This window comes from Oreochromis niloticus, linkage group LG14 (assembly GCF_001858045.2).
Source record: "Oreochromis niloticus isolate F11D_XX linkage group LG14, O_niloticus_UMD_NMBU, whole genome shotgun sequence".
Taxonomy (NCBI): domain Eukaryota; kingdom Metazoa; phylum Chordata; class Actinopteri; order Cichliformes; family Cichlidae; genus Oreochromis; species Oreochromis niloticus.
This window is the reverse complement of record NC_031979.2, coordinates 33,954,598-33,978,684: the sequence shown is the minus strand read 5'-3', so window position 1 is coordinate 33,978,684 and position 24,087 is coordinate 33,954,598. Positions and strand designations below refer to the sequence as shown.

Sequence of the window (24,087 nt, the reverse complement as noted above, 5' to 3'; positions counted from 1 at the left end):
GGGGGCATGAAGGAAACCGCTTCAGAATGAATAATTCTAAAGTAGCTCTGAAGTAATGACTAAAATAGCACTCCACTCAGCCACCTGCTTTCCCAGGAGTGACAGTCTGCATTTACTGGAACGAACTGATGGGCTTAAAGAATTAAAAGAAAAGTTTTTTTTTTTAATTTTCTCTTTTTAGAAGGTATTTAATTTTACAATTGTGTCAATTTTATTTGAGGTCCAAGTAGGACAGACACACAAACCATAACACCTACAAAAATTAAACTTTATGGAATAGTCCAAAATCCTCCCCCTACTACTTTCAACTAGTACGCCTAAACTACTGAACATAGGTGGTAATTTTTCTTTTTTGACTGATGTCTTTGAGAAATGTGGTTTAAATTAATTTGTCACTGAAATCTTTGCTTCTCTGTGTTTGCTCAATTTGTCTTTTATGCCAAAAATGTAACATTTTTAAAACTTTCCGCTCTCTTTTGACAGCTCCTCAGAAACCCATCAACTAAAAAGTGAGTTAAAGTGACTCTTAAGGATTTGCTGCGTGGAAGGCAGATCGTGGACCCAAATGCAGAACTTGGCAGACAGAAAATAAACTCAAAATTCAGCTTTAATGCTGATCACTCACAGGTTATCCAAAATATTCACAGAGCCAGGAATCCAAAATGTACAAAAATCATAACGCACAGGGTAAGGAAACAAACAGCAAAGATGGATGACATGACAAAGGACAATAGGAGACAATATATATACACAGAGCAGACAATATTATGACCACTGAAAACAGTAACAAAAAAAAATGTCTGTTTATCATGGCACCTGTTAACAGGTGGGTTATATTAGGAAGCAAGTGAATGTTTTGCCCTCAGACTTCATGTCTTAGAAGCAGGAAAAAAAAGGCAAGCAATCTGAGTGAGTCTAAACACGGGCCAAATTGTGAATGTTAGACAGATGGGTCAGAGCATCTCCAAAACTGCAGTTTTTGTGGAGTGTTCCCAGTTTGCAGTGGTCAGCATATATCAAAAGTGGTCCAATGAGGGAACAGTGGGGAACCAGAGACAGGGTCATGGGCGACTAAGGCTCTCTGATGCGTGTGGGGAGCAAAGGCTGGCCTGTGTGGTCCAATCTAACGGACGAGTTACCGTTGCTCAGATTGTTGAAAAAGTTAATGCTGGTTCTGATAGGAAGGTGTCAGAATACACAATGTATTGAATGTTTGGATGAGACTACATAGCTGCAGGCAGCAGGATCCCTATGCTGACCTCTGTCAGCTGCCAAAAGCACCAGCAATGGACGTGTGAGGATCAGAACTGGACCGTGGAGCAATGGAAAAACATGGCCTGGTCTGATGAATCATGTTTTCTTTTACATCATGTGGCTGGCCGGGTACTTACCTGGGGAATACCTGCTACTAGGATGCACTATGAGAGGAGGGCAAGCCAACCAAGGCAGTGTGGTGCTTTGGGGAATATTCTGCTGGGAAACTTTGGCTTCTGCCATTTATGTGGATGTTACTTTGACACCTACCACCTACTTAATCATTGTTGCAGATGATGTACATCCTTTCATGGGAACAGTATTCCCTAAAGGCTATGGCCTCTTTCAGCAGGATAATGTGCCCTGCCACAAAGGAAAAGTGCTTCAGAAATGGTTTGAGGAGCACAAAAATGAGTTTCAGGTGTTAACTTGGCCTCAAAATTTTCCCAATCTCAATCCTACCATGCACCTGTGGGATGTACTGGACAAACAAGTTCGATCAAGCCCCGCCACGTAACTTACAGGACTCAAAGGATCTATTGCCAGCATCTTGGTGCCAGATACCACAGCACATCTTCAGGGGTCTAGTGTAGTCCATGCCTTGATGGGTCAGGCTGCTTCGGCAGCAAAAGGGGGACCAACACAATATTAGGGAGGTGGTCACAGTGTTATGCCTGATTGGTGTGCATATGCTAGATGACGAGGGGAGAGGTAAAAGGTGGGAGGACAGCTAAAACAAATATAGAAAACAAGACAAAGGAAGTAAAATCTAACAACACACAATAGAACAGAAAAACAAGACTAACTTGACACAAAAATGGAGAAAAAACTGAAGAAACACAATGGCAACACAAAAGGTATCAACAGCTAAACCAAGAACTAAAAAGGCACAGATAACAAAAAACTCATAAACACGAAGAAGCCCAAAATAACACGCTTAAAACTATGAATAATATAGAGCTTAAACTTCTGAAAACCAAAAGAAAGCATGAACCCACAAAAATGGAAAATAGTTTAAAAAAAATTATCTCCAGTGTGAGAAAGGGGAGCTATGAACAATCTCAGTATTTAGCAATACACACAAAATCAGCTGAATTACGTGTATGTTACCACAGCGAGCATTAAATAGTTTACCCCAGTGTTACACATATTATTCCCTCCACTTCTAAGAAGGTGCTTCTCCCCAGTGGTGCTGTCAGGAAGGCAGCTCCTCTGGGAAACAATGTGTTCAGTTTCCTTTTTGCTACATTGTTGTATCTGTTTATGTAATTCCAAGCCTGTGTGCATGAATACTTCCACAACATGCATTAACACATGCATTAGTTCAGTTGTTTTAGTAGCACCCAAAGCTTTTAATTCCATTACAGAAGATAAACCAGATAAAAACTCGTGTGCAAACTGAATGACAACAAGCCATGTTGATTGTCCAATTTGATAATTAGTACTGTTTGAATTATTCCTCGATGCTGTACCAAACATGCACAAAATCTCTGGCAAAAAAACCCAACAACAACAAACCACAGTACAGGGTAATTCACTTTCCCTAACACACCACAGTTGCATCTCAGCTCCCATTTTGATGTATCCGCAGTTTCTGACAGCTGAACATTATGCACAAAGTCACTGAGTCACTTTCTGTGTCTGTCATAGCCCAAGCCACCTGCTTTTGAACAGTTTCTTCCTGTGTTATGTCACAACCAAGCATTTCATTTCAGCTGGAAACAGAACAATGAATTATTAAAGAAATATGCAGAATCCTGCTCACTGTAAAGATAACAAATCAGACAAAAGACAGGAGGGAATAAAAGCAAATGTTGGTATTCAGAATTTACAGATTGAAGACAGAGAGAGGGAATCAGGGGAATCAAGACCATTATCAGTACAACAAAGAACAAATGTAATCTGAGTGAACAACAAAGACGGGTGCAATGCTGTGATTAGGAACAAAGAAGAGGAGTCACACCTCTGCACGAAGGGCAGACAGAGCTCAGCAACTATCACATGGATTGGCTTGGAAGAAGAGAGAAGCAGAACACATAACCTATCAGTATCTTCTGGAGATCACCTGGAGTTGGCAGCTGGGCAAAGAATCAATGGCTGTGAAAGAGCTTCCAATCCTCACAGCTGCCCACCTGGCCAGGATACAATCACCATCATCCATCCCCACTCATCTGCTAATACCCTTACTCTCCTTCATGCAGCGTCCCCTTGACGCTCTTCATCAATACATTGCTGGACATACACATGAGAAGAGAATTGCTGAATTGCAAAATAATCTCTTTCAAACAACATGTGCAAAAGGTTTTTCTTATATTTGTTTGTGCACCGTGTGTTTCTTTGAGGTCATTTAGCTCATGCAGGATTTGTTGGCAGATGACAATGCCCATAACATTTCCAGTTAAGCTCCCAGTACTCTACAGTTCCATGTTTTAAGCCTATTTGGAAACACAACCTACCTCCTACTGGTCTCCTGGATTAGTGCCATCACTTTTTTGATCCAAGTTACCTTATTCTATATTCGTTTTCAAAATTAATAAAGACTTTATCCTGACTCTGCATTCAGCCAGCTCCAGCATTCAATACTGCCCAAATAAAGAAAATCCCCAGTATTTTGCTAAAGACATTTATCAATACAAACAAATTGACCTAGTTGATTAAAAGAGGTTTTTGAAACCACAGGAAACTCAGATTCAATACACTAAGATAAATGACAAGAAAGGGAATAAAAAAAATAACGGCTCTGGACGTCGGTGACAAAAGCTGCTGTGACCTTTGCCAGGGCCAAAAGTAACCTCAACTTCTGGTTGCGGCAGACGATGCAACAAGATCCGGCTCTGAGGCACAGCAGCAGTTAGGGTCTCCTGGGATTCTGAGGTGGATGAGTCAGAATAATAAAGGCAGTCTAACTTCTTAAACTTTAATATTCAGCCTTGAACATTTATAGTATTCCACTCTTTCTGAGACTGAAAAGCACTTATCAAAGCCTCTGATAGAAACATGAAAAATGTGAATATTTCTTCAGCAATCTGACATTTGCATATTGCATTTTCCCATCCCCGTCTTATATAATTTTAAGAGTCTACCCTTTATTAAATGTCAGTCACAGTTAACGCAGGCGACCGTCTTGGCACAAATGCTCTGTGCAAAAGAAGAGAAAGCTTATGTTTGTATTTTCTTGGTGCTGAGAGTGTTCTCTCTGAGGACAAAAAGTTAAAATGTCTCAGGTGAGGACAGTGCTGCAGAATTAAAACTCAGCTGATTTCTTTATGTTGCAAAAACCTTATACATGTTGCTGTTATAATGTATTTTTTTTATGTATTTTCACATATCGGGCTGTCAACTTAGAAAGAAATTACAATGACATTATACAAACTGTACTTGCTGGGCAACCATTGTGAAAACCCACTCAACCTACAAAAACTACTCCCATCTCATGCATGCATACTTTTGATTAATCTCCAAATTTCTTCATTTACTTTGCTCTCCTTGGGCATCAATTTCACTTTGGTAATTCAATGTGTCAAGAGGATAAAGCAAGTAGCTGAAAACAAGAATAGTACAAAGTCATGCAGGCATGAATAAATGTTTTATGCATGAGATGAAGGGAGATGTAATCAGTGCATCTGAAGCCTAAAGAGTGAACAGAGAAATATTGCAGTTTACTGTAGATATTTGTGAAGTTACCTGTTGATAAGACAATAAAAACTGACGGTGTGTACATTTTTATTATGCAACACATGAGGGAGGATCCCATTCTGCACTGCACAGAGCATTTTTACACGCGTGTGTGTGTGTACATGTGACTCACCATCCATGTCTAGTCTCTGCATGATAATGGCCAGCTCCACCTCACTGGGCATGTAACCCAGAGACCGCATGGCCATGCCCAGCTCCTGTTTGGAAATGAACCCGTTTCCGTCACGATCCAGCACCTTAAACGCCTCTCTGATCTCTGCCAAGACAAACAGGATATCGACTCAGCATCTATAAACAGTGCTTAACCCTCCTAGTTTGGGGAATCAAACACTTATTCAGCATAATTTTTTTGCTTGGTCTTTCGCATTTCTGGGATTCCTTTCTTTGGCAATGATATGCTTCTTGAGACTTTTATTTCACAATACATTCAGTGAAGTCAAACTTTCACCTCATTCATCATCATCATCATCCACAGACCTTCCTCTATCTTCTTCCCTCTCCCTTACTTCCTGTCTGACCTAGCTTTGGGCTGTGTGTGATGCAATTGCTCTCACACCACTGCCTCAAGTTAACAAGATCAATTCCGACCATTGATTCATTTTCTCCACCTGCTGTCACAGCCACTGTCACCTCAGCTTGTTTTCATGATTTCACCTTCTCCACTGTAACCTGCTGGTATATGATATTATCTTTGATTGTTGCTTTTTGAGGAATGCATATAAAAAAGAAATCAATTTGAGCCAAAGGTTCACACTTCAGAATGCTCTAATATCCCTAATATGGTCAACTCAGACATGTAGTTCTGGCTGTGAACAGAAAAGCTCAATCCACCTTCTATTTAAACCTTCTGTCTATGAGGGGCAGCCAATCAGGAGAAACTTGGCTCAAAGTGGGAGGAAAAAGGCATTCAAGTGGTTCATTTCAGTGAATGAATGAACTTAAGAACTGCACTGAGGCCGATTACGAGGCAAATTATGATTATTTTTAACTGTATATTATGTCGAGTCCAAGAATGAAAAGAGGTAGTAAGAGTGAGACTTGCTTCACTGCTTTTCGTCCCTTACAAGCGTTAAATTTGTGACCTTTAGGATATTGGATTTTTCCTTCAGTCAATAGAACCATTTACTGTGTAGAATAACACCCCTACCTATGCTATTCAACAGATAAGAGAAAAACACATTTTCATCTTCCCATCCTGCTAAACATCCTTCTTTGTTGTTGCCTGTTAAACACTGAAGCCTTGTTTTTTGCTATAGTGTGGTTTAGCATGTTCTGGCTGTTCGAGTCACCAGTGCTTATGAGAATACAATGTAACTGCAGGGAAGATAAACTACAGGGGAATAATAAAACACTTTTATAGCTGCACTGAAAATACCAATTTGGTGAAGCTCATGTGTAATGTTCAGCTTCTTTTGCGATTGAAAGCAATGTTGATTCAGCTAAATGATCATTTTACAGTGTAGTTTGCCTTCTGTTGAATAAGACTGCAAACATACAGTCAGAGAAGGACTACTTTTGTTGCCACCGTTTATCATTGCACAGTGTTTTTAAACTCACAAGGCATGTTAAAATTTTGCAGTGTTAATGGACCATGCATCATCACAGAGCGAAAAAAAAAGTTTATTCTCACAGTCTAAAGGCATGCTTGTTAGTTTAACTGATGATTACTAAACTGGCCATAGGTGTGAATGTATGTGTAGTAAAGCAGTGAAGACAATGTAGTGAAGACAAGGGATGAGTGGATCTGCATTCTTACACAGTGACCATCAGACAGAACAGAAAATCTTGACCCAGATATACCAGAAACTCCAAAATGTTGCCCAGTGACTTCCCAGATGCGGGCTTCCCACACTGGTCACATCATTTGATAAGAGAATAAGTTCATCATATAAAAACTGTTTCTGCTTTATATAATGATTTGAGAAAGCTTTAAATTGATAATGAACATGCATATTCAATACCATTTATCTAGACGTAGCATTTTCAGTGGGAGAAACGTTTCGTCACTCATCCAAATGACTTCTTCAGTCATCCGAGCGACTGAAGCTGAAGCTGAGCTCACCAGTTCTCAGACCAGAGACAAAAATGCCTTATTTGTACACAGTTGAATCAGCAGCTGGTTCAGTAGCTGCTTGATGTGTGATCAAGCCATCAGTAAAAGGAGTCAGCAGGCTTCACTGTGCTTTAATAAATGCATATTTCATAAGTGCGGCTACAGATAAGAGAGGATGCATGGTAAGAAAAGGGGGAGAGACGGACAGGCATCTGGTGTTTTTTAAATAGAAGTGGAATGTCACTTCTCTGAAGAACACTATGCCTGCATGACATGCATGAGCACACTGTTGAGCACTGAATAATTTGAGACGGGAGAGCACAGTAGATGGTTTAACCCAATCCTTCCCAGGAAATGTAAAAGCAGAGGACATTTACCAAATCACTATGGAAGCAACAACAACAACAACAATAAAAAACAGTCACAATCAGTTTACATCACATCCAAGACTCAGAATCAAATCCCTGCATACAAAATCTATATTTGATTGTAGCTAGTGTTTTGGTTTGGTTTTTTGTAATATCCTCACAAGTGCATAAAATTAATTAAAAAATATGGATGGATGATAGCAAATATTAAGTCTTAAATAAATGACATTGTATTGCAATTAACTGTTTTGCAAAGCAACACTCTGAAAGCATTTTCTGCCTGAACCAAACAGTTATTAAAAAGCAAGTCCATCAATCATCTAATTATCAGTTACACAGCTGTCATTCTGAACTGATCTTCTGGCAAATTATTGGGAATAATAAAGGATAAATGGTGTGTAAATAATGAATTGTGCCATTAAGTAAAGAAGAGTGTTTTGACTGTGCTAAGAGCCAACTGTAGATAAATAAGAGGACCTGGTCTCTGTTGACCTTCGTCAAAATGGCACGCTACTGCTTCCCCAACCAGCTGGTCCTGAGCACATAAAACATCATCATCATTTGCAAGAACATGAGCCACTTTTCTGGAAATAATCTGTCCCAGGACACTGACACACAAATGCTAACAACCCATCACATCAAAGGCATACATATTAGTTTGCCTGCAGTGTACCTCATGCATAAATGATTGATTTATGATTCTAATTAGTTGTAAGTGTAGGTGTGTGTGTGTGTGTGTGTGTGTGTGTGTGTGTGTGCGTGCGAGCAGATGCCCGTCTCTCTGTGTAACACAGTATTACATGGGTATTTTTAAAATGGTATTTGTTTTAATGTTTTGGCTTAAAAGTATTTTTATTTTTTTTATTTTTTAATGTTCACAGATTGTTGTATATTTGTTTTACATAGAAAACAGATTTTATTCACTTGTACCTTCATTTTTTTCACTAATTCTTATTAGGTTTTTTGTTTCTGAAATCTCAAAGGTCTGATTTGGATTGTGGGATTATTTAAAGTGCATTATTAGAAAATTCAGTGGTATATTTATCATACCTCAAGTGCAGTTTGACTTCAATTTTCAGAGGGAATAAAATAACTGATTGCTGTAGACACAATGAATGAACATTACATTGTTAGATAAATGTCTGAAGACATTTTTCAGAGACTTTAAATTATAATTTCAACTGTTTTTAAATAATAATAATAATTATTTAAAAACTTCTGCAGCATCCGGTCCCGTACCAGCAGACTGAGAGACAGCTTTTTCCACCAGGCCATCAGACTGCTGAACACGTCATAGACACCTCACCCTCACTACTGGAACTTCAACATTATGCACTCCATACTGTACATTAATGCCACTGTTTTGCACATACCTACCTCTGTATATTTTATATTTTATATATCTTATTTTATTGTTTACTCTATTTCATTTGTAAAACATGTATATACACACTCACACACACACACACACACACACACACGTAGAAAAACATATTTAGTACACACATTCAGTAATGTATATACCTTTATATATGGTACATATATTTATTACTTTTTAGATTAACCATTTTTATATTTTGCTTGTTGCACGTTATTGTATTTTGCACAACTCTGTTGCTTGTGAAGCTTGCACACAAGAATTTCACTCGCATGTACTGTACCAGTGTACCTGCACATGTGACGTGACAATAAAGGTGATTTGATTTGATTTGATTTGATTTGATAATAATGATAGTAATAATAATAATAATAATAATAATAATAATAATAATAATAATAATAATAAGTATTATTATTTCAGTTTGGTGCTGTGTTAATGACTAAGTATTGGATTCTGTGGTGCCCCAGTGTGACTGAGGTAAAGGAAAACACAGGCAGCACCATGGACAGTTCCCCAAGCTCCTCCTCAGATGAGTTGTTTATTGAAAACTGTGTGACTGTATGTGTGACTCTTTGTGTGTGTTGCAGGCTGCAAGAACTATACATATGGTACTCTCCGCACTAATTGCACAACCAGTTTCTTCCCTATTAGTAACTGTCCTTGTACTCATAGGAAGCAATGGGAACAGCTTCTTTTATCCCATTGGAGTTGGAAATGTTTGTTGTGTGTCTCTTTGAGTCTCTCTTCAGGTTGGCTGAAGGAACTCTAAATTACCCGTAGACTTCCTGCCATCTGGTGTAACTCAGCATGCTTTGTGAAAGAAGAGCCAGGAAGAATTTCTTGCACCACCCTCACTAAACCTTTAGAAAAAACTGCGAACTCACCCAGGTCTGCGTCTGTGGATGCATAGTCATCTGAATTTGTGGTGGAGTGTCTCGATGCTATTGGATATTATGGTGTCTGTCTAGAACTGTCCCAGTGCACCTTCAGAATTACACTGAATGAAATGTCAGCTGTGTGGTGAAAATAGTTCAATAAATTTAGTTTTCAGTCACAAAACGATTTAAAAATTCATTATATGTCTTGAAATTTAAACTTTTGAACTAATTTAAATTCTCTCAAGCTGCCCTGTGGTAATAGATGAAGTCATCTGATTTGCATAAAACATGAAAGATGAAGACTCTCTAGGAGTTTCTGTAAATTCACACATGCAACCAAAGGTCAATGACCTCATGCAACTCTCACCCTGGAGTACTAACCTCACTCAGCAACAGCATGACTAAGAGATCACATAAGGTCAAAGCATACAGAAGATCAAATGATTAACTGTAAGTAGCAGTTTTCAAATATTATGAGAATATGATAAATTTTGTGAAACTTCACAGCACCAATATTACTGTGAGTCATGTAATAATAACATCTTTGTAATAAATGCTCAATTTGTTCTTTCAGGATATAACGCCACAGATTAACATGGTTTTCCCTGATAGATTCCGGATGGACCAGAGAGCACACAGGGCAGGAAAATTCTTGAAGTTTTGTTGTTTGTGCTTGTACTTGGTTAGGAAAGGCTTATTATTCTGCAAAAAGCTCTTTTCTGGGCCTTCCTTACACCATAATTCAATTTATGTAATGAATAAGACAAAAACTGTCCACTTTTAAAGAAACCAATGAGGTGCAAAGAGGGTGCAAATGGCTTTTAGAGCTTCTTAAGATTACACTCAGGTCACAGAGCAAGGGCAATGCTACAAAAAGGCTTGTGTGGAATGGCATGAGCAATATTTCACTTTCAGATGATCAGAGAACAGCTTATCGAGTGTGTTTCGGAGAATTAGTTATAAATCCTACATCTTAGAAGAAATTTTCCTATTATAGTTTTAAGAAAATACACTGAAATGTGAACCCTCTTTGATGCTGTAACATGGAGTGAAAACACTGGTCAGGATCATCCTTTGTAAGTGAACCTCACATATTAAAGTGGCCCTTCTTTTCAGTGCAGCTTCTGGTGAGCAACTGCCAGCAGTCTCTTAATGACTGACATATTTTAAATCTTACAGTGGTGTACCTACTGTAAGAAACACTTAAGAGCCTGCTGTTATCTCCAGTAATCCCTGCTGGCAACAGCAGCTCCTCCTGAGAGATAAAACATTAACAAACTTAACAACAAACTCAACAGCTGAATGATTTCACACTACCAGTCCTATGACAGCTCAGCCTGCAGCTGCAAGGTTTTAATACCCCTGGACAAACAGTAAATATTGTTAAGCAGAAGGGTTGCATGTGCAGAATGCGGAGGCTGAGTAATCTGTATCAGGGGACTGAAACTGAAGGGCTACAGGGGTTAAAAGTTTACAAGTTTGTTATTTTTCCAGGGTGGAATGATTGCCCCACAAACATCTTTAATGACTCTAAAAAACAAAAAAAATTGGGTGCACAAATTTGAATTTATTTTGGATGGACATACAGGCTCAAATAACTTTTTAATAAGTAGTGCTGAAGATTCTATAATGTTTTTAACTTTACAAGGCCAAGGCCTATTAACCTATTAGTGATCACTATTGAATATAGCTGTTAGTTTCTCTTTGTCAGGATAAGATGGATTTGTTAGACAGCACTCACTGGATTAAACAATACTCATAACAATGGGAAAGTCAGAGTCAGTGACAATCTAAAGATCTTCTAATGATTGAAAACTGTAGATTTACGCAAGATAGAAAAGTCTCTTGGAGTCAATTTTAAACAACTGTAGATTCAAAGTTCAAAGAATTGTAGACAAGTACAAGTTATTTGGACACCATTTTACCAAAGTCTGGATGAGCACTCAAACTGTCACCCTCAGATGAGAGGAAATTGCCTGAGATGTTCAGGAACCAGGAAACTGCTGGATCACCAGCATCACTGTTCACAATAAATTGAGTTTTATATCACCATGAACTGAGAGGGTGTGGCTTAACAAAGAAGCTCCTGCTCAAAAATCAACACTTTCAAGCTTGACTGAAATTTGTAGCTGCCCACTTGGACAAGCCAAATGGCTTCTCGAGTAAAGTTTTATGGTCAGACAAGATAAAGATTGGCCTCAATGAAAAAAGATATGCTTGCATGAATAAATGTGAGCCTTTGAAACTCTGTATCAACTGTCAAGCTTGGTGGTGGTAACAGCATGCACTGGGGCTGTTTTGTTGCAAGTGGTACTGGTACATTGCACAAAGTGGATGGAATACTGAGGAAGGAGAACTACCTCCAAACTCTTCAACTTCACCTCAAATCAACATCTGGAAGGTTAAAACTTGGACACAACTGGGTGTTCCAAGAGGACAAAGATCCCAAATACACATGAAAGCAGGCTAATATTCTGGAATATCGTAAGATGTATAACTTCTGGAACTCTACCTTACCATACCATAGATGTTTTAAAAAACTAATCAATACTAAAAATTAGGATCATCACCGACAGTCCCCTCTTCACATCCTCTAGTTGGCACAAAACTTCACACTGCACCTGCAGACAGCCAAGCACACAGTTGCTCCCCTCACCAGAAGTCATGGTTTTATTCCAACATGCAATTCCCCAGAAAAGCTTCTTGTTTCTTCTTTAATTTCTAAATGATATATTGGACATTGGTAGTAATCACAGACATCATTGGGAAAACTAACCTGCACGAATGAGACACATTTTGTTAACAATATCAGTTATGCTGGCCTGAGTGAGTCACACCTGGTTCTACTGACTTTCACTATCCAAACTAGTGACCTGTCTGCAAACCCACTGTAATACCATCCAGCATATAATTCAGGGTAAATACTTATGCAGTAATTACAGTGCTGGCAGGCTACAGTGACTCAGTCATAGCGTTTTTAAATGGACCTCATCAGGACCCTATAACCACAGATCATTTCCTATTCACTAAACAGCGTGAACCCATTGAAACAGGAATGAGGAATTCACACACAGCAAATCCCTTCATGCATATTAAAACTCCACCCTGACAGAGTATCTGGCCATTACCATGCCTTGCAATGCCAATTTTCCAGGCAGCAGCTTAATGTTGCATCAAAAGATTAATATTTTCAAGGTCTTGGGAAGTCTAGCTTGTTTGCTACCTGTGAGGCTGCTATTGCTGACTCCGGCAGACCATTATTGATCAGGTTTGTGTTGTACGGGCCCGGGTGATTACTCTCAGACATACTGCAAAACAAAGGGTTCATAAACACAACGTCTGAGGCAGAGAGAGGCCAGCAGACCACAAATGCTCCTGGTTAGATAAGCTATGTAGAGAATACTGCATTTCTGTGGCTGGTTGACTCGATGAGGCAGATGCTGCTCGTGTTGTAGCGCCGCATTGTCTCTCAAAGCGTTTCTGGCAATAAAATGAACAGCACAGACTCTTTTGGGGGGAAAAAAGAGATCCACATAGGTTTGGAGGCTACAGTGTGCACAGGCTTATCGTCCAAAATACTTGTTTGTTTTTTTAAAACACATCATTTTTTCCCTTTACACAGTCAAATATCCTTTAAATGTTCAATACCTTTGTTGGATTTCAATTACAGGCTAATTGTTCTCTAACTTTTTGTAACTTTTTCCTTTAACTCTGTTCCTACACCTTTCTTAAGCTAGCATGAAGTGTAACTAAACATGAAGCTGCAGTGGATTTATAATCATTTGTATGCAGCAACGTTTCCAGGTCACACTATTTAAGTCTAAAAAGTGTGTTTTGTTTTTTTAACTCAAGGCCTGGACTTGTGTTTTTTGCATAAATAAGTTAACAGTTGGTGAATAAAAGCCTTAACCTGGATTTGCTTTTGTTGAAGACACAAAACACATAATTTTTTATTTATTTTTTAATAGAAGATCCTTTATGGATGATTTTCTTCTCAGGTTTGAGTAACAACATATAGGAGTAATGAATATTAATATATTGGCTGCAAGATGTTGCCAATTACTATGGAGGTAGGAAGATTGTAAGCAGCCCATTCACTTTGAATAAATCATTAAGCATAAGGAAGGGAGGACAGTAGCCAGTTTACAGAGGAGTCTTACCGTCAAGCTCCTCAACAGAGATGCTGGCCAGCACATCGCTGTCACTGTCAGACAGCGAGCGGCTCAGGTAGTTCCCCTTGTAGAGCAGGCCTGCCGTTACATGGTGGAACGGCATCTTCTCCCTGAAAGACAAGAGAAGAAATCATTTAGACAGCAGTGAGGGTAGAAAAGAGGAGCTGTACGGGAGTCTTCTCTCTTGGAGGATTAATTCCAAACACAAACAAACAATTAAAAGCCCAGCTCACACGTTTCTAAAAACAGCAGCTCCTCTGTGTGACATTTCATGGTCCCCGCAACATCACTGTAGAATTAACTTATTAGGGATTTAACTTAGCCACAGAAAAAGAAAAAACTATGAGAAGTGATTTGCGAGCTGCACAGGTTCCCTTTCAAACAAAACTTACAATTAAGTCAAGAAGAAAATAAGAAATAATCAGATTTTAAAGCTACAGTTTCGCTCATTTGTGACTCTGGCACTGCTAAAACAAACCCAATAGGCACGGCATAAACAAGCTTCATAAATGAAACAGAACTCATTCACTAAATGGAAAGTAACACAGCGTGTAGCTTGAGGTGAATGTGCTGAATTCATGTCTACGTTAGGTGCATATGAGCATGCCTGTGTGCAATGTAGGTGCAAATGAGTCTGAAGTAATTAATTATTCAATAAATTAAAGCTCAAGGGCACAGGAGGAAAGTAAAAGCACTGAGATCTGAGCGATACTTCCTTCTTTCCAACAGGATTTCTTCTAGATGAGCCCTTTGAGGAAATGCTTCTTTGACATAATGGAGGATTTTTAGAATGAACTGAGTGATCTGCACCAAACTAAAGAATCACATTTTTCATTGTTTTATCTCATTTACGGGTTAAGTTGACAGCAGAGCAGAGTTTCATACATCTCACAGTTATGGGAGCTTAGACAAAAATATTTAGAATACATCTAAATGTGAAAAGGGAAAAGATTTTACACTCTTAGGGTTACAGTAATTTTATGCCCTCAAAATCTGTTAGTTTATATTTAGAGGTTTTTATGACAAAGGCATGCTGCTCATTCTTCTTGCAAACCAAAATAACAACAACCATAAGCCAGGGGTGATCTTTCCTTAGCCTTCATTGAAGGTTTTAGAGGAGTTTATAGTTATACATTAATATTTCCGTCTTTGTTTATTTCTTTTATCTTGAAAGTTTTTTTTCCTACATCCTGCAACAACGACCAGCCATCTGTCGCCTTGCAGTTCACAACTGGTCTCTGCATCTTGCATGTTTGTCAGTTTAATAAGCATGCACATCAAGACGTCTCCGGCTCCGCCTATTAGGAGCAGCTTTTTCTTGCGCGTAATGTCAGGATTTTTCATTTCCTAATTCATCAATTATTCAGCCATTTCTCAGCTGTCATTTTGAATATTACAATCATCCCTCTTGTCCGCTCTTTCAACTTTATCGCTACGAGCCAACCCACATGTTGTCAGCTGATTTACACAGGTACTTTTCTGCATTTGTGTTGCCTGGGGAAATATTGGTCAGAATGGTTGACCATGCAAGGGCGGAATTTCAATTCATATCAGAAATCAACACATGGCTTATTATGATAACAAGAATCATATTGAAAATATTTTGAAAGCAGACAATGGAGACACAAATTAATTAAAAGGCAGTTTGTGGTGCAAACTTTTGGTTTTCTAGGATCAAACAGCACTGTGTGTACTCTCAGGGTGGAGGGAAATTGTGGCTTCCATTGTGAGTTTTCTCACTGTCATTAGATTCTGTATTCAGCAGAAAGCTCACACTAATCAAGACTAAGAATTAATGACATAATAACACTCAGAAGCAGAAATCCAATTCTTACTTTTTACATTCATGGGATGGTTGTTGAGCATCTTAACAGATAGTGAGATTTTAAGTGCAAGCTAGAATTATTATTCTGTTGGATTGCTGGAACTTTGAACACCAGCAGTAATTGAATTTTTGAGTTGTTGTTTTTTTAAAATCAGTCATCTGTGTACCTGACCTCACCAAAAACCCAGTTTAGTAGTTGTTTGGTTGAAAATGCATCACATGTTGACATTTTTTCCTTAAATTCCCCAAATCAAGGATGACCTTTAAGTTATACTGGGTTTAACCTGAAATGGTGCTGTGGCAGACATTTTCCATTATTTCCACACATTTATAGAGTAAAGAATCATCTTGGAATACATAAATGAAGCATGATGTTAGTTCAAGCAGAGCACTGAAGTCAGTGGTATTAGCCATTTCAGATCTTCACACATTTCAATCTGACACTTCCCGCTATCACTCTGCTGATTCAGTTATGCCCACACCACTCCATCACAATTCCTTCGATCTCTTCCTCATATGCTATTCATGCTATCATTTGATTTGACTAAGATTTGTTTAATAAAATGCACACTGTAAAACACTTCCTGATAGGTTTGTAGAGGAATATACAGTCTTGTGTAAATACTGGCTGCTTACAATCTTCCTACCACTGCACATATTTATGGTGTATACAGTATTTTTAGTGACAGTGGAAATTAAGGTAAATGTTAAAACTGAAATAGCTGACTGACTGACCTCTTAAAGTTAATGGCACAAAATATTTATTTGTTCATGCCAAATATGTCAATTTACGTTTCAATTCCAAATTGTAAAGGAAAAAAAAGACTAAAATATAAAAATAAATAGAGCTATCTAATTACACATCAAGGCTATGGGACATTAAGAAAAGCTAAGATTTAGATAACATTTTACTAAAATATCTCAAGGATATGGTGTTTAATAACGCAAAAGATAAAGTGTGAGATAATGTGCTGAGACGATGAAACACTGACCTTCAACCCCTTGGAAAGACAGTGTAGAACAGAGCGCTTCACAGTTTTCAGCAACATTAGATCTGATTAAATTGATCAAGGTCTCAGCTGAAGAAGCTAATTTGCCCTTCAGGAACAAAGCATACAGTAATCACTTAAATCAGAAGTGATCGCATCAACCAAGACCACATCCATTTTTCCCTTCATCTAATCCTTACTCTCTGCATGCTGTGAGATATATATCATTTGAACGGAAAAAGGAGGCAAGATCATGGAATTTAATACTCAGATTGAGTGCCTGATAAAAGTGAACCACAGAAATCAGCAGATGTTCCTGAGGATTTTACTGAAATGGCTGCTTTGACAGATTCTGTATATGTATTTGAAGATGGATGATTACAAACAGTTACAAACAACTCGTTTCACTCGTTTACTTATTTAAATGTTTTAGAAACATTACAACATGATCCGCTCGAATGTCGTCGCTGTGCTCGTTCTGACTGACAAAAAGCCTAAAATCCAGCTCACAATGACATAGAATTAAGAAAAGCACCATATCCTCACACATTTAAGAGACTATCCATAAAGCAATTAATCCACTAATTGTTTCATTTTTACTAGAATGGATTAGAAGATATTTTGCACAAAAGTACGTTTTATGTAAATTCACAAAAGAGCATGGCACTAAAAGCAGATGGAAGCTGCCCTATAGTTTTATAGGATAGTAACTCAAATTTTACAATAGGTTGAGGCCATTAGCTGATGCTGTTACACAAAGTGACTTTCAGTCTGTGAGGGAGTGAGCTAGGAGTCAGAATCTGGCTCAAGGACAATGTATGAATTGACTGAACACTATTGTTGATGGTCGCACTAGCTGTGATGGGACCTGTGGCATTTAATCATGGGGCGAGCTGTCACTTTGCCATTTCCTGTGCTCCAACTTTAAGCTTAAATCTGTTTCTACCATATGATCACTCTTCAAGAGTCTTGAATTTTTAAGAGGTTCTGTACTAGAAGTGACAGCTAAATGTGACAGGTGAGAAAGAGTTGGTCACAGATAAAAGTCTGAAGTCTCTAATTTTTTAGATCCTCAACTTTCCTCCCAAAGATAAAAGTAATAAGATTAAAAGCTTGAAAAAAAGAACACAGAACTGTTCTGCACTGTCTAACCACAAACCTTGAATTAAAACTTAACCGCGAACATGATTTTAAAAACAGATCAAGTCCATGAATGTTTTTAACAGTTATGGTTAAAAAAAAAAAGGCTGAAGTTGAGTATGAGCAAAGTGAAGCTCATGTTTCCTTTTTTTATGATTAAAGTTCCCACAGATGACTCATGGTAGATGGTTGTTTAAATACGGATGACAATCATTAATATAAGAAAGACATTTTAAAAGCCACTTTTTATTTGAAGTTGGCAAATCTGAGAAAATTAAATGCCATTTGAAAACAAAGCTGTAAATGCTCCAAAGCATTTTAATCACTTTAAATATTAGTATTACACATTAGCTGAAGAGAGAACAAACTATTAATGCACCAATTTAATACTTTTAAGTCTTTCTAGTCCTGTAAAGGCTGGGTCACTGCAAAAATGAACATCATTATACCTGAGACATAAATAAAATCTCACCAAAGTCGCATGCCTTACGGGGAAAGCATTACTTGTGACACTTCAAGGATAATACAAAGGTGACATGAGTAATCAAAGCTGTTTGATCCTAAAGGAAGAAGCCGTAAGCTGCAATTATGCAGCTGCCATTAAAATGTCTCATGTCCTCAAATAACTGGCGGGAAGACATGAAGAACTCATTCCACTGCAAACTGTCCATCAACTGGATGACAAAGATTACAGTCACAAAAATAATGTTGAAAATGCACATCAAAAGCCAAGACAATCCAAAATGACATAATAAAAAACAAAATATTTCATTTTTACAGGCAGCTACTCCCCAAATGCTCTTTTTAAATGTTTGTTTGAATATAATAAAATTACGCTGTAATAAAAGTACATTCTTTCAAATCAATAATTTACATATAATTTTAGCACTACAATTGAAGCACGATGGACTTCTATTTAAGGTGTATTCATGCTGTAACTGTATGTAAATGTCCAGAAACAGGCACTGTCTCTCTGAACAAAAAATATATGATATGATATAAATGATCAAATGGAGTTTCACCAATATAATGATGCTTTGCCTCATAACTACACAAACAACTCAGTCAGTCCTCTGAATCCCTCACCTCTCTTCTCCTATAAGAAGTCACTAATTGACCCATGACCGCATCAAAAGTGCAAAAGCAGTCTGTCCTCACTTCTGAGGTTTCACTTTTGAAAAAAAGCACAACCTGATGAAAAGAGCACAGCCTTACTCAGAGCTTCCTGCATGACAAGGAGGCCAGATGGCAGTTTCTTACATCAGACCCCGCAGAACAACAGCCAACAGCAATGGGCCAATACAGAGCGGGACACGAGGAGAACAATGTGTACCAACAGCAGCCGCTCCAGCCACAAGATCAGCTTCGTAAAGGACATAATACAGTGACAGCTTTGTGTAAAAATACATTCTCCATCAAAGATGTAACAGCAAAACAAAACCACCTGATGTGATGTCACAGACTGAAGTTTGGCTACACTGGCAGATTTCTTAAAAAGGTCCAACCACAGAAATAAATGCAGCAGAAACTTTGTGTGTAGTTAGATCATTTTTCATCATAGAGATTAAAACGAGAGCATAGTCTCACAACTGGTCATAAAAATTGCCAATTAGAGAAATGACAGATGTTAAAATAAAAACAATGAAAAAATAATAATTTCCAGACCAAACCAGCAGTTGGTCATTTTGGTTACAATGGTGTTTCTGTGGTGTGAGGCTCTTTGGTGCCATCTGATGACTCAGTTTCTTCACATGGATTTGTGTAAACACAGTGACCATAAGACGATATTATACAACACAGCGAATGCACAACACAGCTGCTAAAACTGACCCGAAAACAAAGTAATCCCTCCTCAAAAGTCATGGTGACGCTGATTTAATTGCCTGTTGCTTTTGATCATTCAACTTTATCTATTGGAATGGTGTGTAAGGCAACAAGTCACAACAGGCAATAAAACAAATATCTGTTGAAATCATAACATGAAAAACATTTCCATACGTCAATGAAATATGGACTTTTTGTGAAATCAAATTGTGGCTCAATGACTTCCAGTGCCATGGACTGGGCAGCAAAGGCACACAAGGGGTTTAAACATCAGCCAAGTGAGTGCAAAGCCAATTCATCAAACCATCACTGCAAAGCTGAATTCAATCTCCAAACTGAGAAAAGAAAAGACGGGAGTGTTCCACAGAAGTGCTACCTCTCTGCACATATTATCAGCTGCTCCCTGCAGCAACAGACCCTTTCTCTGTTTCTCCCATATGATGATTCTTACCCACACTGCTGGCTGAGATTGTACTCTGTAGGATACTGCAGCACAACAGGCTCCCTTGCCGGACTCTCCACCACGTCCACTGTCCCATCATCCCTCAGGTATGGGTTGCCCGGCAAGTCTCCATTTACCTCCGCATGTGTCCCTGGCGATGGCATGCTGGAGGGCTCCACCATCTGAGGATCCGGCTCTGTGACCTCCTCCTCCATCAGTCTTTTATATGCAGTGCCTCCAGCAGCAGCAGCACAGTGCCTGTCCACAAACCACTGAACCCGGCTGCCTCCACAGTTTGGGTTTGTCCCAGAGCAGCAGCATCAGTTCCCTGAAATCCGTTGTTAATATTTGAGCAGTGAGAGCAGCAGGTACGGTAGCTCCTCTCACACTCCACTCCTTGGCTCCTTACTCACTCCCTCCGTCCCTCCCTCCCCTGTCTGTGACTCCCTCTCTCACCCCCTTTACTCGGTCGCTCACTCTACAGCGCAAACATTCCTCCACATGGGGAAATGGAGTGAGGGCTCATTAGTGAGTCCCAATGACAGACTCAGCTCTGCTTGCCTGCCTGCGGCTGTACTGGCAAAGTACACACGGAGAAGCTACAGAGAGAGAGAAAGGGCGAGGCGAAAAGAAAGAGAGATACAGAGGAAGGAAAGGAAAATAAAGACAAGTGAATTATTAGAGATTAATTAGAGACGAAAAAATACGAAAAACAGGGAAACAGAAAGAAGAGTGACAGGTAACGTGAAAGAGGCTGAACGTGTGTTTTTGTACAGACGGTCCTAATAACCCAGTGGATTTTGCTTACAGTGCGCTCTGCAGGTCTACACGGGGATGCTGGGAGAAACCACAGAGAGCGACACATGTTGGGAGAGTCTTATAAGAGCGTGCGCCACCGTGTGGAGCAAGAGTGCGCGCTGGATGTCTCGCAACAGGAGGATGGGGATGGTGGAAGGGGGGCGGCGTCCCGGCAGGGGGTCCACAGTGAGAAGTCTTTCCTCACATCGACCCAAGATGCATACAAGACAGACACTTTCCGCACTTTCTTGTCATCAGTGTGATAGAAATGACATTTTCCAACAGCTACCATCATCACTAACAGCATTCCCCCCTCTCATTTAAACACCTTCAGCTCAGATCTTATGCTGTTTGAATCAAAGCTCACATGAGTCTCAGAAATACCTACTTCAGTCGAAAATATATCTCAACCCGATTTTGCTTAAGCTGGCCCACGATCATGTTTTTTTTTAAAGGAACAATGTGCTAGACTTTATTAGACTGGAATCTTGCGCAAATGTCAGTGCATAGAAGGGAAAACGAAGTATCAAGCGGACTTATGTTCAAGCCTATTTTTCACCCAGTCTCCACAGTGTCTGCATAGGCACATAAAACTGCAGCGAAAATCACCCGCAGATTCTTACGAGTGGACATCCGCTGGTTCTGACCGGGCCAAACAACAACAGGTGTGGGGCTGAGCGCAGCACTTGTGTGATTAAATGCGGACAAACAAAAAAATCCCCATACTCCAATGATACGCTGCAGCCTATTCATTTCCCAGTGAAGATATTTTATAGTCTGAATTTCACTGCTTACCTCTGAGGCTGTTAGATGTCTGAAGGTGATCTGTCAAATCCGTTAATCGATGCTCGCAGTAGGCTCCAGTTTAGAGACTTGGGGTGTACTCCTCAATCAGCCTTGTCGATCGATCCTGACGACGATGATCCTGTTGATTGCTTTCTTATTAGTTAGTTATTCCTTTGTTTTGACAGTGCAGCGTGGCCATGCTACACCGGCAGGGCAGCGTGTGTTTTAATAGCTTCTGAAGTCCAGCAGCAGTTGGACACATCTATTCGAGTTGCACTTTTTTGCCTAACTCTCATCAGCATTTAAAATATTTTATCTTGTAGCTGTAGCCTCTAATATTCACAGAGACTGCGGAATCTAATCAGGAAAAAATCACTGCCCTGGGTCTGTTGTTTCAAAGTCACAATCCAAGGAGTGAAGATCCACACACACAAGTGCCGAGCGTCAGTACGATTGATGAGAGCAGCCCAGTGCCCAACGGAGACGCTTCAATCCAACCCAATACGCAACCGAGCAGGAAAGCAGCGGATTGGCTGCTTTTACTTGTTTGCTTATATCGTGGTCTATCGTCTCATTTTCAAGCAGAGGAAACACCTGCAACGTTTTGAAAATACCTAACCAGACACATTTCTTCTGGTTACCACGCCTCTTCTCAGAATTTCAGACGTGACATCGTGCCAAACCAGCCAAAATAAGTGTGTGTTTTTTAGGATTATTTCAAATTAATTTACTGCCAACAACAGAAAACACATTTCCTAATACATTCTGTTTCCAATACAATACAACAATTTCTCCTCGCTGCTCCAATATTCAGGTATTTGCTCCTCAGAAAGCTTAGTTTTTACAGGTTTTTCACCAAAGCTCAGTCATCATTTCTGCCCTGCTTCACCAAACAAAGCCTTAATCACACATTCTCTCTCCACTTCAGACTGCTGAACAATGGCTTATGTTTACCAGAAACCAAAACAAGACTGATGACTAAAAACGGCAACAAACTCTCGGATGAATGACTGAATATATCAGAAAGGCTTGCACTGACATTCTGCAGGTGCAGTGTGTTCTTTCGAACAACATGTCGCTTTAGAAAAAGTGAAATTTATAATGAAAGAAGTTCAAAACTGAGCAGAGATGTGTGTTTACAGAATGAAGTTATCCTGTATAGGAGAAGAAGAAGAAGAAGAAATTATAGCTGAAAGCTGCTGCTAAAAATAACGTTACTATCCTGATATGTTGCCCAAACAAAAAGCAAAAGCAATTCTGATTCTCAGTGCACTGCCAGACAGTCATCTACTATACAGTATAATATGATGTGAAGAAAGAAAGACCCCTAAAAAGCCCATAAGAAAAGAAGTGGATGTATTTACTTCACATTGTGTCATTATTAGTCTTTTTTTATGATGTGTCTCATTAACTAATAGCTTTCCAGATTTTTTCCACCCCTCTATTTATCACTACCACCATCACCACATTCCCAAATTTCTTCTTTTTCACTGCATGTTGTTAAATGTCTGTATTTGGTGCTCTGATAATGTATATGATATATTGCCTTAAGGATATTTTGTCTTACTGGTGGACATGCAGGCAGATTCAAACGGAAACAGGGGATTAGTTTACCTCCTAATATTAATGAGGAGAAATACTGTGAGAGAACAGCGGTGAGCAAACCACGGACATCTCCCAGGAAGTCTGAGAGTATCTGGTACCTAGTATGAGAGAGGAAGCTGTCTACCTCAACCTCCTTTACTATACCAGTTTGAGTTGAATAAACTGCAGACCTAATTAGATAGGTGTTTCTCATGTTCTCATGTCTCAGCAGGCACACATGGCCCTTTGTTTAATATCGGTTGAGTGTGTTGTTCAGTTTGGTTACTTTTTGTTCAAAGTTACTGTGAGAGTGATACATCTTTTGCTTTTCAGTGTTGCCAGTTCACATTTTAATTGTTAATGGAAGCTGTTCCCAGAAAATAAACTCTTCTTCAAAGTAATCAAAATACAGAGAAGCTTCGTATTTAGTTGGTGATTTGCAGGTGAAAATACCGTGTCTGTGTTTAAATATGAGGATTTTGGTTGCAATTAGCCAGCATTTCAGCAACCAGAAGGCCCAGCTTTGTTGAAATACAGTAAGTGAAATGCTTTTTTGATGATTATTTGCAGCCTATATGCATACAAATATAAAATTTTAACCAAATGTCATTTTACCTTGACATTTTTTCAGTTCTGAGGCAGTGTTTATATACACAAAGACTATAACAATGGGAACTTATCTCCAAACGAGTCGCTAAGGTCATTTAAAGAAGCTGACCAGTAATAAAAACAATACATGATTTTCTGTTTAATAATGATTAGAAGTCAGCTGCTGTTTTCTGCTGAAGGCTACGAGGCTGACGGCAGAGCTCTTTCCACACACCCACTCACTTTCTTTATTCCTATTCCTGTCAGTTTAATCAAATGAATGCCTATGTCTAACAGGGTATTGTATGT

At 39.0% G+C, this 24,087-nt stretch overlaps 1 protein-coding gene across 2 annotated transcripts in view; it reads right to left on the bottom strand.

Moving 5' to 3' along the window:
* Positions 1-22,172, bottom strand: part of caln1 (calneuron 1) — a 58,454-nt gene extending 36,282 nt beyond the window's left edge. The window contains exons 1-4 of one of the 2 annotated variants that reach the window (XM_025898371.1): positions 21,616-22,172; positions 20,032-20,621; positions 13,791-13,912; positions 5,063-5,206 (exon numbers count right to left, since the gene is read on the bottom strand). In XM_025898371.1, coding sequence (XP_025754156.1) covers positions 5,063-5,206; positions 13,791-13,912; positions 20,032-20,237 — 472 coding nt within the window. In that variant the 5' untranslated portion in view covers positions 20,238-20,621; positions 21,616-22,172. The remainder of the gene's footprint in view (positions 1-5,062; positions 5,207-13,790; positions 13,913-20,031; positions 20,622-21,615) is intronic. The other variant, XM_003459439.5, reaches the window with a different exon arrangement.
* Between the last annotated feature and the right edge of the window lie 1,915 nt (positions 22,173-24,087).